Source organism: Photinus pyralis, unplaced genomic scaffold, assembly GCF_008802855.1.
Source record: "Photinus pyralis isolate 1611_PpyrPB1 unplaced genomic scaffold, Ppyr1.3 Ppyr1.4_LG8, whole genome shotgun sequence".
NCBI classification, from domain to species: Eukaryota; Metazoa; Arthropoda; class Insecta; order Coleoptera; family Lampyridae; genus Photinus; species Photinus pyralis.
In genome coordinates this window covers 10,864,583-10,883,347 of record NW_022170819.1, presented here as the reverse complement: position 1 = coordinate 10,883,347, position 18,765 = coordinate 10,864,583, and the positions used below count along the sequence as shown (strand labels likewise).

Sequence of the window (18,765 nt, the reverse complement as noted above, 5' to 3'; positions counted from 1 at the left end):
AGAAGATCACAAAATTCTAGGCCTAACCTTTGATAGTAAGCTTACCTGGAGGAAGCATATCGAAGAAACTAAAGCCAATTGTATGAAGAGAATGAACATCTTAAAAACACTTGCACATCACCACTGGGGAGCTCAAGAAAAGGTGCTGCTAAGAGTGTATAGGTCCAATACGTTCAAAACTAGACTATGGTAGCATCTTATATTCATCTGCAAGTAAATCTGTTCTTAAAAAGCTCAACACAGTTCATAACACCGGCCTACGTATCTGCTTAGGAGCTTTTCGGTCCAGCCCGGCAGAATCGCTCTATTGCGAAGCTCACGAACTTCCTCTTTACCTTCGTCGTGATCAACTTATTCTAACCTATTTTGCGAGAGTATCTGCTAATCCAAAAATCCCGTTTATAACTCTATTAACCCAGCTCAATCAAACAACATTCCCAAACACCCTTATCCAGTCACCAAAATGTTAAATGACCTTATAAGACCGTATGACTTGACGAAAACAACCCCACATCCTCAATCGGTCTACCCACCATGGACTAAACAACTGCCGAAGTTTAACACACTTTTACATAAACACCAAAAGTCAGAAACATCGAGCTTTTTGCTGAAGCAATCTTTTTACGAGCTGGTAGAAGAGTATAGACACTCAGACGATATATTATACACTGATGCCTCCAAGGACGACAAAGGGGTTAGCTGCTCAGTCACCACAACAGACTCAATAATAGCAAGATACTTATTACCAAGCTTGTGCAGCGTTCATACTGGGGAACTGTATGGAATATTAAAGGCGCTTGAAACAATTACGGGAGACAGTAAAATTGTCACTGTATGTACTGATTCTCTTTCTGCAATTCGCTCCATAGAAAACATATATACTAAAAATTTCTTAGCACAAAAAGTACACGACCGCTATCATCAGCTTGCTGCCAGAAACGTTTTAGTAAATATTGTCTGGTCACCCTCCCACGTTGGCATAAGTGGAAACGAAAGTGCTGATCGGGCTGCAAAAGAATCCCTAAACATGGACCTGACTACTGAGCAAATGCAGCTACATACTGACCTGCAGAGCTGCCTAAGAGAGTCAATCATCAGTAAGTGGCAAAATGCTTGGAGATTTTCCAACACCAAGTTATCCGAAATTCAGCCTACAATAATGACCACTAATCTACCCTCAATGAATAGGAAAAATACAGTCATAATTCGAAGGTTGAGGATTGGTCACACAAGGAAAACCCATGGATATCTTTTTGAAAATCAAGACCCTCCATATTGTGAATGCAACGAGCCTTTGTCCGTGAACCACTTCCTCTTACAGTGTCCACTGCAACTGGAAATCCGAAGCAAGTACCATATTGGAATGGACCTTAAAAAAGACCTACTAAACTTTCTAAGAGATACAAACTTGTACAACTTTATATAATAGTCTAATAAGCGAAATATTATTAGAATAGGTGCATTGTAAGTAAAGGTACTTGTAGACGTGCCAATGGCCACTAGTAGTCGAGGCACACAAATTAAATAAATAAATAAAAAAAAAAAAATATTTCGAAAATATCAAATCTAAAAAATTATAGTCTCACCAAATTCAGAGAAGGAAAGCCTTTCCAATGACGTCCTATCTTCCTTGTTGCGCAATTACCAATGCTAAGGGTTTTGTTTTAGTACTGCCATACAAAAATTAAAAAGGAAGTATGTAGGTACTTAATAATTACACATTTAAAAGAAAAAATCATCAATATCGACCTGTTCCTAAATCGTTTCGAGATTTTTAAAAGCTTTACTGTTTTGATTAATAACAATCTCTTAAAAAATTGCCAGAATTATTCCATGTAGGTATCTCTTCAAACTATAAAATAAAGAAGAGTAAGAAAATCAAAAAGAAACTTTTAAGTTCATTCACTACCATAGTTGTAGCAAAGATAACGCAAAAAATAAGCAGTTAGTGTAATTTTACTCAGTCACCAATAATCAAGATATAGCCATATGTGGTCAAAGAAACGTAAAACTGGTTCTAAAAAAACTGGAAACTTACCTTTTCTGAACACCACCACAACACTACCACCAGAAATAAAATTTTTTAAAATTAAAAAAAAGTATACACAAAATCAAAACCCGTCCTCAGATAGATTTTAAAATACCACTCTGTCAAACGTTCAAGAATGAAGATAATTTATAGGTGTTAAAGTTCTAATCAGTTGTGGTGATACGTACTTTAAACCTGATTTTTCGGACCTAATTACTTTTACCTTGTAATAAACCCTATTCATCTTCCAGAAATAATAGAAAGGATTACGATATTTCTCTTATTGTTTCTTTATGAAGTGCAATTTGTGTTATCGGGATCTTTTCAAATTTACCTTTAATTATAATATTATCTTAATTAGTTATCCAAATTTAGTGCCATCTATGAAATGCATTGTTCTATTGTCATTTCTACATACTCGTTTTGTCTAAAATAAATTTAATTCATTTCCTTTGCCACCCTTTTCAACTAAAGAAATAAAGAACAATTTTTTATGTGTCTTCATTAAGAAATCTTTATGTAAGGGAGCGTTAAAATTACTTCCTTTTTCTATTTTCATCTTGATCTTATAATGTAAATATTTTTAACTTTAGACTTATCACTTTGTTTGTGTACGGTATTATATGTTGATTCTGTTTTAATATTAAGAGCGTCTTAAAAGTAGCGAATATTACACATAATATTGTAGATATAGGTACTATAACTAGGTATAACTATTTGGTATTTAATTACTCCACAAAAGACGTTTCAGTTACCTATTCTTATTTTCTCAAAACGAAAGCGCAATAGATAAAAATTATGTTCTTAAATTACAGGATTTAACTATATCAGACTCTTCATATAACTTAAAAAAAAACCAGCGTGATTATATTTAAGTAATGGAAATACTTAATAATCGCGATGTGTTGAAAATGAAAGACCAAATAACTATGATTTGAAACATTTTTCCATGAAGTAGATGTTTACCAAGATGTGCACTACTGCATACATTCTGTAAAGGCAATCGTCTAGTAGCCTCTTAAAAATATTTAATTTTAATAAACCAAAGATTTACAGAATTATCCGGGTGTGAATTATTATTCGGGAACGAATTTTTCGAGTGCGAATTATTCAAGTGCGAATTATCCGGGAGGCGAAATGTCCAGGGTGCGAAATATCCTGGGAGCGAAATGTCCGGGTGCGAATTATCCGGGAGCGAATTTTTCGAGTGCGAATGGTTCGGGTGCGAATTATCCGAGAGGGAAATGTCGAGGGTGCGAAATATCCTGGGAGCGAAATGTACGGGTGCGAATTATCCGAGTGCGAATTGTCCGGGTGCGAATTGTCCGCACACTCATTGTCTAGCATACGAGTTCACCTGAGAGAATCGTACAGCTTTCAATTGCTATAAGAAACGTTTAAAAAGTATACATGAGCCTTCTAGCGCTTTCCAAGAATGTTTTAAATTTTTTCTTTAGAGTTTTCAAGAACCTTCTGGGCACTTCCTAAAACTATATAGGCATTTAAAGTTCAGATGTGATATACCTAGGGGGTTATCGAAAGACAAAGTGAAAATGAACTTTTGGAAGTGTCATATAAAGCAATGTAACGGATACGAGGAATGTTACGGAACGCCTGAGAGTGCCTTCTAGTGTTTGCAGTGCTCAAGATGTCTCCAGGAAGCACCAAAGAATATAATATATAGTCTATTGACGTTTAGGGTTCTTCAGAATATAGGTTTCTATCGCTTTATAAGATTTGTTTCTGATTTGGGCATGCGTTCAAAGCACCTAAAGGAGTTGGTTGAAGGAATTTGGAGCTACCAAACCGTCGCAGCAGATACTACGCGAAATCTTCGAGAGAACCTTTCAGTCTTAAAAGGCGGAAAGGAGAGCCCTCATCTCGCGGATCGAGGATGCAGCTTAAAGCGAAATCAGATACCCCGCGCCGCTCCCGCAACCTTCACTCTAGCAAAAGTTACGGAAAACCTAGGAAGTCGATCTTCAACAGACCAAGCACCCCACCACAGCCCACGATGAGTGTTCTGCGAGCTACGGGACACACAAAGGAGGAATGTAGGAAGAAGAAAAGGCCAGCAGAAACAACACCGACCAAGACGATACCATCATCGTCGCGAAGATCCCACACGTCCTGGACAAGTTTCGTATGTAATAAATTGGGTGTAACCAGAAGTCTGTGTCTCTATCTCGTCAAGAATTCGACCCATTGTAAATATCGGGATCCCAAGTACTACCAGAAGTACATTGTTGTATATAGTTTTTACGTGCCGAAAAACCACCCTTCGGTTCTCGCGAATGCTCATGACCGACTGGACTGGACCACGCCCCACAGCAAGCCTATCATCGTTTCTTCTAAAAACGGGGGAGAAGCATGCATACATAAGGAATGGGGTGGTGGTCCTTGAACCACCACATTCCATTCTCATATGCTTAGGGCTCGTATGTCTACAGTGACGGCTATTCACAGCCTCGTGTGCATACGGGAACGTCTGGTTGGGAAGTAGCTCTGGGAGCGGGCTTTGGCATTGATAGGTCAATCGTAAGATGGATCTGCGCCTACCCTAGGAGCTGCTCCTCCGTTGCCAGGTCCAGAATTAAAAATTAAGTGACTGGTCAAGTCCAGGCTGAGTGGCAACGAGCAACCGGATTCAGACAGTCCAGGGCCTTGTTAATAGAGCTCCTTGGCAAATCTGGGTCCTTTAAGCTTCTAAAACTAACTATAATTAGGAAAATCACCGGTGTCCTCACCAGTCACCTGCGTGATATTGGGCTTGTGCAGATTCTGTGGCGAGGTGGATGAAATTACCGAGCCTGTGGTCTGTCACTATAATGCCTTGATCAGACACAGACATCAGCTCATTGGCAAGTCTGCAAGCGAGAATAGTGAAGTAACTTAACTAAACAGTGCCCTTTCGTCTATTGAGAAGAACCGTCTGTGAACCCGCTTTCGAAAGAAAGGGATTGGTGTCATAGGCTATAGGTGTGCCTAAGTGCTGCCTGGTCCGGCTTCCCTCACGAATAAAGTAGACAGCCAAAAAGTAGTTCATGCCGCAAGGTGTCCAGCGTACGACCAGGACAAAGAAGAGTCTCAGCTTGCGGTACCACAACAAGAAAACCACGACATCCCATCGGCAGGCAAACCGCAACGACTCGCCTCCCGCTGCTTTTGGACAGGAATGAGACAACAAATTACAGAATATGTGAAGAATCGAGCGGACTGCCAGCGCTACAAGCCCTCCAACCAGAAACCAGCAGGATTACTACAAACCCCTACACCCACGCGAAGATTTTAGGAACTATCCATAGATCGTTAACTGAAGCGCTCACAGGCGAACAATGCATTTTGATAGTGGAAGCCATCGCCATCAGGTGAGTAGAATTACGCCACCTTTTATCCCGGTGCACCATCCCCAGCCAACCCTATAGAAGTGAAAAACAGAGACCTGAATACACAAATAGTAACTCTGGTGAAGGGTAACCACTCAGATTGGCCCAACCACCTGCCTGCCATAAGGTTCTATCGTACGACTTCATCCCCGATGTTACAGCCCACCTCCTTACGACCCAAGAAAGCGGAATAAAATCCGCCGACATAAGGAGCATTCGGTAGAACCCCTAGGTTGATACTACGTCTCCTTCGTTCCAGGGACACGCTTGCGATCTTGACAACATCAGTCCCGATACGAAGGGGAGGTTGACCAAGAAAATCGCAATTATCCGAAGAAGAAGGCATTTAGCAAGTCCATTCACATTTGTAATGATCGATACCCCACTCGGTTCTTCGGTAGCATATTTTTGTTAGGATCTCCTCCTGTTAGCAGTGTATACTGTGAGTCACCTAAGTGAGAAGGTGCGCGTCGCCTTAAGTATCAGCGGTGCTCAACCCTGTATAAAGTGTGCGTCACCTAGTACAAACTGAAGGGGTTGAATCGCGGGTATCCTTTCGTGAATTCCCTTTGCGGACATTTCTTCCAAATAACAAAAATTTATAACATCCTATCATGTTTGGAAGACTCCTGGTCAGACATTGCAAAGGACGATCCCCCGCCTATCTTCTCTATTCCCAATCGTAGGTGGGGTAGCTGGAGTAATGACATTGGAGTGGGTAACCTTCAGAAGATATCAAATTGGTTCTTAGTATGCGGCCCAGCCGTTCATATATATCTGCTCACCCTCTTCTCTGAATCCAGAACGCAGAATTATTAACAAATGATTACACGCGTAACTTTATTTTACAAAAGTCTACAAATAGTCAACTATTTCCTCTACGTTTCTCGACATTATTCCACGGTTGCGTTTCTCCAGAGCCGAATACGACGAAAACCGTGTTTCCAATAAAATAAATCGCCGAGGTTATGTAGAAGACGGTAGCCCATTGAAGTGCGTCTTTCTGCAAGTCAACCCTAATTAGTGCATTTTCTCCCTTGGAAGTATCTAACCTCGTCTGTGACGATAAATTGTAGTAGTAGAGGTGCGAAGAGGCCCAAGAAGTTCGTAACTCCGTTAGCAATCCCCATAAGCGTTCCTGAATGGACGGTAGACAGATCGATGTGGTTCATGTGGGATCCGCACGTGGAACTACCATTAAATCCGACCGATATGAATAAGAGAATTACGGCCGCATCAGTTATGTCCCACTGGGCGTTACCAATTAGACCAAGCACTATTAAACCAATACCAGGAACGCAGAGTGCTACAAAATCTGATTTGTTCGACGATTCAATGAGGGGAAGCTTACCTATTGTGTTCGCGAATTTCCTCGCAAATCCCACTGTTACGTACTCCCGAGACACTACATAGTCGCTAATCACCCCCGATAGAAGACTAAAAATCCAAAATGCAAAGTACGGCCCAGCTGAGAGTACCCCGTTCTATAAGTGGATCAGGTAGTTGTCGACTGAGAGTATTTTTACCTTTTTTATGTCAAATCCCAAAACATTACTCATGTAAGTTGGAATGTTTGTAATTAGTATCGTGAAACCCCACCCTTGTCCAAATTGAGAGATGAGAACGGCCCAAAAGGGCATAGAGGTAAAGATGGCCTTCCAAGGAGTCGGAGGAGAGCGCTAAAAATGTCGCAATTTACGTGAATCTCATCGACTCCTACATACCGCGCATTCAATCTCCCTCAATGAAACCTCAATGTACTTCCTCTCCAGGGAATCAATGGTCGCATGCTCTGCTGGGCTACTTCGTCCGAAGACAATCCAAATTCCAGTCCACAGTAAACCCGCAGCACCGTAAACGTAGAAAGCCCAAGGCCAACCGACCCACGTCTCCGATATCCACCCAGTAAAGCTCATCGAAATCACCGTGCCCAAGTTGGCTCCTAGAAGTGGAACCCTCAATTTTGTTACTCCGGCAGGAAATACAGTCTTACCTGAATAAACGAACGTAACCAACCGAGCTCTTTCTAAAGGGGGCGCCCACTTCGAAAGCGTCTGGTGTATGCAAGGGTAGATGAATCCCTGCCCCACTCCCTGCAACGCTCTGCAAACGATAACGGCCCACGAACCCAGCGGCGCTACGATCGGTACCAGTACTACCATCAGCGAATTTACCGCGAACGACCCCGCTATTATCGATTTAGGGCCGTAGTTTTTCGCCAAGATACCCGCAGGAGCTTGCGGAATGAAGTATCCCATGAAAAACGATGAGAGTATGACACCTTGGTCGCTCCACTCGTACGTCTACAAACACGGGTTGAATGAGAAAGGGAGAGGTGGCAATCGCTTACGGGAACATCGGGATTTAGGCTCGCCTCTGGATCGGTCATTGCGACTATTCCGACGGACATGTTGACTCTCATTCCGTACGCCAGTAACGGTAGTAAAAAGAGTAACAGCATTTGTGAGTGGCGAGTACCCCAACCACCTAAAAAAGACTTAATTAACATTTCTTGGAAATGGGCTTACGTGGTGGCTTAAAGCATGGTTCCCGTTCTACGTGGAGTTCCACATTCACTTCGTCTTTCATTCTTTAATATCTTGTAGTAAGTGACGGCCTATTTTTCGTGATGCTCCACTTTAGCTGATTCTGATAAAGCGTATCGGTTATCCAGATGATAGAGTCACTATAACTGAAGAGTTAGACGCTAACTCATTTTTTATGCAAAGCGTAGAAAATGCACAATCAACGAGTAGAAATTTCCTGCTTGCGTTAGACATTCAGTTGCGGATATACACGTATAGTGTCGCAATTCACTCACTTAGTAGACAACCAAAGCAAAACCCGTCGTTGGGGTCAAAGCCTCAAATGATACGAATATCCCGGAAACGGTGTTGCGTATTGGCAAATGGAATAAATGAGGTTTTGGACGGTGAACCCGTTTATTATTTTTTATTTATCAGTGGTTTTCAACTACGAGTAATTAAGTAGGTAGTTGAGTGACGACACAAAATCACGTCTACTTTTCTAATCTCCAGCATAACTTCACTGAAATGGCCAAGCATGTGTACTTAGTCAAACTTCAAGTTGCTTGTTTTTGGTGTGGTTTATCAAAAAATAATTACTTCAAGTATTGTTCAGTTAATTGGAGACATTTTCTGTGCTATTTTAAGAGATCTTTTAGTTGTACTGTAACCAAAATGAACTTCGTAAGGGGTATCTCTCTCTCTCTGGACCTTAGGGTTTGTTACCTTTTTTGAAGTTCGTTGAGGAGGAGGTGATTATAGATTGTCAACACCAAGAGATATCAAGTCTAAGATACATTTAATTTTTCGAATTATAAGCATTTCATTTCATAATTAGAGCTCATAATTGGGGCTTCAAGGATACAATTTTAACTCCTACCTTCAAGGTTGAAGCTTCAAGCTTCAAGTGTGACTTCTTAGACCAGAACACGTGTTAAACACTAAAAGTGTGGCATCTCAATTGTACCACTAAGAAGGCGTTGGAGTTGCTCAAACTTGCCGCGTGGTACAAATCCGACAAGCGGCATCAAGCCAATCTCAGCTCTGTGAAGTTTGAGGTGCCACATGAAGATATTCAATCCATCGACATACTATAATTTTGTGCTCATTTTGTGCCAATTCTCGCCGTATGATGCAAATTCTGTGCTCAAGCTGCATCGGAGATAGATATTAATTTTAATCTTCCAATTATTTTCCGTAAACCAAACCAAACGGACGCCTTAATGTAAACCAATTTTTTACCAGCGCACAATTTTCGAACGGGCTCAACCGTCGCCAGCTTTCCATCTACACTGACGAACAGGTCCAGAAACCGAACGACGACGCAATTATCAAAATTTACACTATGAGCAAAAATCATACTCCGATCTACTCCCACACTTGGCCAACAGCTCAAAGAAAAAACCATCACAAAATGTCCAATAGGGATTTTGGCACAGTTAGAGCGTTGTGCGTGGGTGCACCATCCTGTTGAAACCAGCGGATTCAACTTTTGTTTTTTTTTGGATGCCGTGCATCGTTGTATTTGTAGTAAGAAATGCTACGCAATACAGTGAGTACTGTGTTTGCGGACCATATAAAAAGTAAGGTTGATGATGATCTCTCCGAAACGAAACTTTCTTCGGAAGCAATCCGAATTTTCTGGTGTTCTTTACATGATACTTACTCTGTAATCGCCCAACTTTTGGTTAACTTGAACATCTCCCTATCTGGTTTTCGAAATCTCTATGACAAATTTCCTTACCGTGGACACAGTGTATAGTGGGGGACAAGTATGCCTATGTATCAATCTCTATATAAGACACAACGTCTGTAAAGAGCGTTCCTAAGGAGTTCTGGCAAGTCTAAGCAACTCTCGGAGGGCAATGGAAGGATTTAGAAGACGTTATGGATGGGGAATCTTTTGTATAGGTCCAAAGAACCTTTTCTTCGCTTCCTAGAACCATATATACTCCAAAAGCTCTGACAACACATAAGGGGACTATCAAAAGGATACAGACAACCTTCGAGAGCCCATCAAATTGCTTAGAAAGCTATGAAAGTTTAGGTCATCGTACATTTTGCCGAGCTCAAGGCAGAGCAAATTTACGGAATATATTCCGAGTCTAAGCAGGTGAGAGGCATTATAGAGAAGAATATTCTAGGGTACATTCCGGGAACGATTTTATTTCCTTTATCGGGTTGGGTCATTTCGCGCCTTCGCACTTTGACCCTTGGGTCCATTTTGGATGCCCCAGTGTATGTCTTACTCCGAAAGAGGCAGTTTGTTAAAAAATCTGAGAATCCTCCCCGTCTGCAATTCCCTGATCTGCTGAGGTAGCCTCACCCAGGTCTTGTGACCTTTGTGCCACACCAGCAGCCGATGTGTTCCGGTGCCTCTTTCTCCTCGAAGTAGAGGCGGCATGTGCCTCAGCCACTCAGATTTTGTTGAGGTGATGTCTCAAGGTGTATGATTTTTACTGAGTGCTAGCAACGAGCTGATTTTAGTTATCTGCAAGCTGGTCAGTTTATTGGATTGTCTTAGTCTAGGGGCTGATTTCCATTCACGTTGCCACTCTTTTGCGAGCTGGCTTCTTAACATTCCTCAAGCTAGACTTGTTGGTGTCCCACAGTAGGGTTCCTTTAGATCCATTCTTTTCCTATCCAAACACTTCTCCATTCTTCCCAGAATTTCTTTCATCTGTTCTACCTCTGTTACCATTATCACTGCGTCATCAGAGTAAGCCAGGGACCATTTTATCTTCCTTCTTCCTACTGCTATCCCTCCACCTTGGCCCTTGGTCTTAATGCTTTTTCCAGATTAAATAAGGATTGGCTAAGTGGGCATCCCTGCCTTAGTCCTTTACATGTCCAAAACACTCAATCTTGTCTCTGTGCAGTTCCTTGATGCTTCCCTTTACCTTGTTGGCTATTGTCCCATCTTCCCTCATCTTCCATACTTTTCGCTTTCCACTCTGTCAAGCGCTGCCTCTAAGTCCATGCAAAACACAAACACCTTTCCGCCCTTTTTTAAAAACAATTTTTCCACCGCACTGTAGTACCTTACATATAGACTCGATCGTTCCCTCCCTTCTCTGAAGCCCGTTTGTGTTTCCTCAACCTCTCAATCTTCGATTCAATCGACACCGGAGAGGTAGAAGCCTGGGTAGAAGCCATTTTCCATTGTACAGAAAAACCTAGTTCGTTCAGGATAAGACGGCAAACGTCAATTTCAGGAGACGTTAACAAGTCACTTTATTTGAAAAAGGAAAAGGAATCGTTTCTCCATTGTCTTTCGTTCAAGTAAGTTCACTTCATGCTAACCGCGATTTATCCATTTACTCTGTCAAAACGATTGGGTATTGAATAAAAGGGAGAGGCACATAAACAACGCGGAAAGACTGATTTCAATCTCCTGAAATAGGAAAGACTATTTAACCTTATTTTTTCTGTTTTCCTTGTAGTACCTACCTTAATAAAATGTTTTTTTTTCTCCATTCTTCCAAATGTATTTCCCTCCCATCTGCTCTATTTTTATCCTCTGTTTATAACCTTCCAAAAATCGTTCTCCGTCTTTATTTCCCTGATTTGCTCTTCGTATTGTTTTTGTTACTCAATCTTTCTTCTTCATTTTTTTAATTCAACAATAATTTGATTTTACAGTTTAGTGGTAGTAAATTTTTTGTGTTCTGTGAAATTCGATTCTATGGAAACTGGTTTCGGGGCTCCCTTTTATTTATGTCACAATTTACGACCCTAGAAAGCCAACATTTTTCTAGGGGAGTTGTTTTAAAGGGAAAAATTTTTTTGATCCTATTTATTAGATTCGATAGATCTGCTTGAAGTTTCATGGGGCGAATTTCGCTAAGCCAATATTCCGAAGACGCGGCAAATTTTCAGGGAGTATATTCCGGGGTCTAAACCGGTGAAGGGGACTATAGCGAAGAAATTTCTAGGGTTGCGAGGGTATATTCTAGGAACGATTTCTTTTGTTTCTTGGGTTGGGCCTTCGCACTATGACCCTTGGAACATGTTCTGCCAGGTTCATATGAACTCAGCAGAGGACTACCTCAAATAACCAAGAAAATGAAAAATGAACTAACTATAATTAGGTGCTAATTAAGTGTCCTATTCCCGAATTAAATGCTTCTTTTTTTAAATTATGAACCTGGCAGAACAGGTAATAATTTAAAAAAAAAAGGAGCACTTAATTCGGGGATATGGCACTTAATTAGCACCTAATTAGCATCTAATTATAGTTAGTTCACTTTTCATTTTCTTGGTATTTTGAAGTAGTGCTCTGGTGAGTTCATATGCACCTGGCAAAACATGTAATATAATACTTTTTGAAAAAAAGGAGCATTTAATTCGGGAATAGGCCACTTAATTAGCACCTAATTAGCACCTAATTAGAGTTAGTTCACTTTTCATTTTCTTGGTTTTTTGAGGTAGTGTTCTGCTGAGTTCATATGAACTACTACTAAGTGAAGAGGGAGAAGGTCTAGCAAGACTTCCCTGGCAGCTGTCGGTGTAGTACTCATTGGTTCTGCTTTGACCACCAAACCACCGCAAGGTAGGCCAAGATAGGCTTAAATACAGTGAGGTATAACCAGAAGGAGACGAGGTTTAGTCCTTATTTCCTCACCATCAGGCTTCGACAGCTCATCAAGTCCGTAGTAGCCTTGTTAACCGCAAGCGTGATGTGATGCTTCCAAGATTGTCTCTTGTCCATTATGATGTATGCGTGTTGGTTGGTGTAAAGAGCTTTTTTCTTAAGGAACTCCTCCTGAAGAGGTTGCCCTACTACTTTCTCCATCGTTTTAAGGGTGAAGGACACTAGGCTGATAGGTCATTAACTCTTGGATTCGTCTTAGGCCTCTTGCCTGCTTTAGGAGTAAAAGCCACGCCTGCCTTCTTCCAGTCCTTAGGGAGGCAGCTCTCCTTAAAGGTTTCTACTAGAATATGCGTTATTGTTTTAATCCCGTTTATAAGGAGAGTGCTGAGACTTCCATCTCCTCCGGTGACCACTAAGTCCGTAGTTAAATTTGTTGGTAGAAGGGGAGAATGGAGGCCTTTTGATGTCGTCTCATCTGCTCAATGGAACCCGGGAAGTGGGTTCGCATTAAAGTATCTCTAGTTGGACCTGTGCGTTCCCCGTCTGGTCCCACCAACGGGGAACAAATTTACATAGTGGCAAGTTTTTTTGGGAGTGAGTGTTCCATGGGAGCGTACATGGGTAATTTTATTTTTTGGTGTTTCTACTCATATTCATCTCATCGTTGCAAAATAATGACCATTTTTGTCACCGTACTTCGAATTAAAATCTAACGAGCAGCAATACCTATTAAAATTCAAGGCTACCAGTTACGCGTGCAAGGAAAATAGTATCGGATTCCGTATTTTCTATGCAAACACTTACCTAATCCAAGGATTGTGAAGGTCTAGTCATCCTATTGTTAAAAATTGCGACGTTTGGGCAAAACGTCCATAAAATCGCGGTCTATTCCACCAAACTTTGTGACCTAGTTCCTATCGGGCGTTCTACGGGTTGACGACTTATGAAAATAGAATGGTAAGTCATTTCATGTCAGTAGCTTCCTCCTATGACCGTGGATGGATTTAGTAGCGACCGGTTTGTCCACTGAAAATAAAACTAATGATTGCAGATCATCGTCTCTACTACTTATTTCCATTAGTTAAGGTTATCGTGTCTCTTGCTTTTCTCGCAGCCCTATCTGCATCATAGTCTCAGTACGAGTAGAAACAATAATATATCGATATCGCTTAAGTATTTAGATAGTGACGATGACCTGAATAAGATACGCCAGTCGAGAATGGAGGCGACGTGTATGTAACTGACAACACGCAGGATCGATTTGCCTAAACTTTGTTTTAGATGGATGCGGCGCCAGGCATACGCAGGTGATACTGCTGTTCCTGTCGGTCCTTTTGGCGTATGGTATGCGTGTCAACATGTCCGTTGGCATAGTCGCAATGACCGATAAAAATACAAGCCCGAATCCCGACGTATTAGTAAGTTCATATTTTCGACATAGACAAGATCGCGACATCGGGTATCTTTTTAGACATTCGAATGGGACGACCAAAGCATAATACTGACGTCGTTCTTCATCGGTTACGTAATTCCTCAGGTGATTGCGGGACACCTGGCGAAGAACTTCGGGGCGAAGATCTTCATAACGGTCACGTCGATCGTTGGTTCCTTAATGGCCGTTTTGATACCGGTTGTGGCACCGTTAGGATCATGGGCTGTTATTGTTTGCAGAGTCATCCAAGGGCTCGCCCAAGGTTTTCTTTATCCCTGCATTCACAACCTACTATCAAAGTGGGTTCCACCTTTAGAAAGAGCGCGATTGGGTACCTTCGTGTACGCAGGTGAGGGTACGAACGATTTCAGAGAAAGTGATAGTCTGTTCTAAGGGGGACCACTTGGTACCGTCGTCTCCATGCCTTTCACCGGTTGGATATCGGGAACTCATTTGGGTTGGCCTTATGCCTTCTACATCTACGGTGGCGCGGGGTTATTGTGGACGGTGCTTTGGATGGTACTTGGTAAAAACAGCCCAGCGGATTACAAAGCCATGAACCCAACAGAGAAGGAGTACATCGAATTGTCTTTAGGAGCAATACCAGCTGAACGAGTACGTGTAAGCCTATTATGTAGCTTTTCAAAAAGCGTAGATCTACAGAGAACTATAAAGACCTGTCTTCTACGGGAAGTTCAAAATACACCCCTTGATAGGTCATGGAGAGGGGAATGTGGAACTTACGCCCACTGGCAGTGACAGCTTCACAACCGCATTTTTCCATTCCATGCTAGATGGAACACTAACGTTCTAATCCAGATTCTATTCCGTGTGCCAATCTTCTTGGTCTTTTTGATTGGACATTTTTTCGACTTCCAAAATCTCATTTAAAAACATCTCTGCAAAATAAATTTACGGGAAGTATTAAAAGCTAATACTGGTACTTATAAAGGTGACTAGCAAAACACCAAAGAGAACAAGATCCCCTCTAAACAATGGCTTTACCTTTACCTGTCTGGTCATCATACAAATCGGGAACATATCCCAAAGTCTCAATTTAGTAAGCGCGCTTCTAATGAAACCACCCGCGACTTAATCGAATACTGTTTCTGCAACTCATTTACTTAGCGACACTTAAATTTACGAAATGAAATTGCTTCTAATTAACTCCCATTGTCTCTTCGAATTTTTTAAGCCGGCAAAAGGTCTAATCAAACTGATACCGCCGCAAATCTGCAGTTTTAATGCTCGTTTTAAATTAACATAGGAAGCTAAAACTATCTTATTCATAACGAAACTGAAACTCTAAAATATAAATTTAAAAAATAATCTCTACGGGAACGGCTGCAAACGGAAAATTTGTTACAGCTTTTTTTTACGGTAACGGAGACGGAAACACAAATCTAGAAATTAAATCAAGTATTTTTACCTTCCGCAAGCCACTGAAACGCCCAACTGAAAGCGCTTTTAAATACCGGGTGTTAATCTACAGAGTGATCACTAAAACTATGACATTTTCTGGGCTCTTCTTTGCATTGCGTAATTATTTTGTCATAAAGACTGATTACACTGATGGTCCGCCTTTTATTTAATTTAAATTAAGGCAATTATTAGATAAAAACGCAAAATTATTGCTCTTATTTAAAATTGATAATACATTGTAAAATATTTTCCTTATTGTTAGAGATTATTTTGTTTAAGACATTATTTTCTGTTTAAAAATTGCTTTAAATAAGTCATGAATTGATAACATTTTGTTTATGTGATGAAACAGGTGTTTTTTTAATCGGACGGGTTTAGAGAAGGTGGAAGTGGGTTCGTGATAGCGATTGTTTATGAAAGGTAGTGTAGAGCCTTTGATCTTGACGATCCATTACGTAAAACTGTGAAACTCGAAGACGTTGATTTTTGACTGAGAGTTTTTGAAATGTACGTCATCAACGGTTTGTAAACTTAGCCTTAGTCAAATTTGTTGTTATAAAATTGAAGGTCGGTCAACACCCTTTTTTGGCGCATTCCTACCAAAATAAAGAAATGCACAATTGTGCTTATTTTGTCTCGCAAATCCAATTTTTATATTTTGGGCGGATTTTTCTGAAATTGTAAGGGAAGGTGCTATATAATCCTATAAAACACGTCAAAGAATGGATTGTGTATGGGCAATACCTACTTTTCTACATTTACAGGGGTTGAAAACCCCTCTTGCATAAAATGAAATCAAATCTCTACGGCATTGGCAGAAATCTTAACATGACAATTTTTATGGTTCCCACGGCTAGATCAGTAATAAATGGCCTTGCGAAACTTTGGCCTTTTATGTCATTCCAAGATCTAAAATTCAAAATCAAACGTTCTGCTTCGACTGAACTCTATACATATTCATAAGGCTTGATTGAACATAAACACAAAAGCGGTTGAGTTCCATTTTCCTTTATATTTTTCTATATTCTCAAAATTGGGCCGGCTCATAAAAACAAAGGTAAAAATAAAAAATGAATGCAATCCCTACTTTCTGTTCCGCTAAATTTGCCTCTAAAGAATTTATCTTTAGCACATAATAATTTACAGTTACATTCTCCTGTTCGAAAATACACCTGGAATACAAAATAACAAATTATATAATCCAACCAAGGGAATGGTAATACTAAAATTAAGTGCAAATAAAAATCCAATGACTGATCCTTATCAATGAATAAAATACGATACGGTATCTTTTTATACAAATGTTTCTGATAGGTCGATTTGTTCAGGAATGTCGAAGTTACTTTAAACCAAAATTCACAAAAATTTTAAACAGCTTACGTTAGCTGACGTAGATGACATCCCTTTCGGGTTAGAATTGATCCTCTCCCCGTCGGAAAAATACCGCTCCCCTCAAGAAATAGACCGCTGCAATGGTACCGTTGATTTTTAGTACCACCGTCGTAACGCTAACTTAGATGTGAATACTAAACAAAAATTGCTATAAGTATTTCGAAACCCAACAAACCAAAACCAAGTTCGCGAAAATAATAGGCGAAAGTTTGGAATCTTTTCCATAAGGAGTTTTTAAATAATGTACAATTAATTTCTGTTTCTACGTAAAGAGCGCCTGTTCCCAATTTGAAAATGTTCCCTCGCGTAAATTTTTCACTATTCTCAAATTAATGGCTTTCAGTTTTTGTGGCGTTTTGAAGTGACGAACAGTGGGGTGCCGGTTTCACTTATTTTATTAGCCCGGAAGTACTGCGCGACCATTCAGTATTTTTTATTTTTGTGTGAGTAATCCTGACCTGACGACCAGATGGTTCACAATATTAACAGAATAGAAAAAAAATGTAACCTTTTTATTATTCATCCGTAAAAGATTGTAGTTATTTGAAAAATATATACAAAGTGTTTTAAAACACATGGCTAACCACTGCGATCCTTGTTTATTGGGTAAACTACAGAAAATGTTTTTTTTTGTAGTAATGGAGAGCGATAACGATTTTAGGCCATTCGCGGTCTCCAAGATTCTGAAATTTGGTTTTTTCGTCCAGCCTGGTATAAATTACCAAAAACAACGTATCAGCTATAAAATTATCTTACAAAAACTTAAAAATATACAGAGCGCGTCATTGAAGTTCCCAGTTTGAAGTAAAGGTGTCGTTTTGCTCATTTTTGAGATTATGAAAAAATTAAATTGCTATCTTATTCGTAAAGAAGCAGGGTTTTACCATAAAAAAACGAGCAAGAAGTTGACTACCTTTATCACATTAGTGGAATATTATCAATGGCATGGAACATGGATTGTTTCAATTCTTAATGATTAGTATAGGTACCTGTTTTTTCTCGAAAGGAAAGGTCTTAAATCTCGATACCATAGAATGCAACACCTGGACCTCGGGAAGCACTACCACTGACGTTTTTTGGATTTTTTTACGATTATCTTTTGTTATGCAATTGATTGGCCAATGAACTTTCTATTTATATCGTCTGCTATCAAACAGCTTTACGCTTTCGCAATATGAGTTATTAATAGAGCTCTAATTGGAATTTTTATTGATCGATCCGTCACTATAAACTATAATTTATCCACCGAAAAAGTCAGCTGGTGCTTTTATAATTTTTTGATAGTTCTAAATACGAATTTTCAATTTTACGACGTCAGTTTATGAATTGAAATTTTTCGTATAGATCTCCAAACAATTTCTGGACCTTCTTCGGAATAAAATATAACTCAATGTAGGTACTAGTTTCCACAGTTTGAAACACCAACGCTCTTCGCTCATTAAAATTGTACTGTAAACTCTAGAATAATAGATGAATGTTATTGGCGTTTCATGTGAAAATGCTTCCGAAAACAACAACCTGTAAACTGGAAACGAGCATAAAATGTAATGAAATATAACCTTTAGTACCACCAAGACGGCCGTGGGCGGGTTTTTTAAATCTCTCCCGTTTGGGGCTGATATTCGCACATTCTGGACAGAGCCTGGGGGTTTTCCACGCTTATCACCAATATACCAACCTACAATGGCCGACAATCCCTACATTTGACATTAAAAGCGTAGTTTCAACATTGGAAAATAGGCGAAGTTTAATACCCCAAACTTGTAGAAACGAGTCCTATCGGCGGGGCCTTAAATCTCCGAACTGGATCGTCACCATTTCATCTGGCGCATTAAATCGACTATGTCCATATCTAAAAGTAATCTATCTGTGGGTGTCGCCAAGAAAAGGTCGCAAGCAGCGGTTCGGTAAGATAACCACCTCCACCCCAACTGTGCATAACGTCCACGGTTTTAGGCCTTCTGCATCCCAGCCAATTACTCTAG

At 40.2% G+C, this 18,765-nt stretch overlaps 2 protein-coding genes across 2 annotated transcripts; one reads left to right on the top strand and one right to left on the bottom strand.

Annotated features, from left to right (window-relative positions):
* Positions 1-6,241: 6,241 nt before the first annotated feature.
* LOC116179344 (putative inorganic phosphate cotransporter) lies at positions 6,242-8,340 on the bottom strand. Its single transcript, XM_031499127.1, has 8 exons — positions 7,944-8,340; positions 7,766-7,902; positions 7,409-7,718; positions 7,140-7,357; positions 6,942-7,094; positions 6,767-6,899; positions 6,468-6,721; positions 6,242-6,418 (listed from the first exon to the last, which is right to left on the bottom strand). The coding sequence occupies exons 1-8, from the start codon at positions 8,002-8,004 to the stop codon at positions 6,281-6,283; spliced, it is 1,404 nt and encodes a 467-aa protein (XP_031354987.1). The 5' UTR covers positions 8,005-8,340; the 3' UTR covers positions 6,242-6,280.
* A 4,705-nt stretch (positions 8,341-13,045) lies between these two features.
* Positions 13,046-14,840, top strand: LOC116178605 (sialin-like). The gene is made up of 6 exons (XM_031498155.1): positions 13,046-13,155; positions 13,276-13,491; positions 13,586-13,766; positions 13,816-13,952; positions 14,006-14,315; positions 14,361-14,840. The coding sequence occupies exons 3-6, from the start codon at positions 13,754-13,756 to the stop codon at positions 14,723-14,725; spliced, it is 825 nt and encodes a 274-aa protein (XP_031354015.1). The 5' UTR covers positions 13,046-13,155; positions 13,276-13,491; positions 13,586-13,753; the 3' UTR covers positions 14,726-14,840.
* The last annotated feature ends 3,925 nt before the right edge of the window (positions 14,841-18,765 follow it).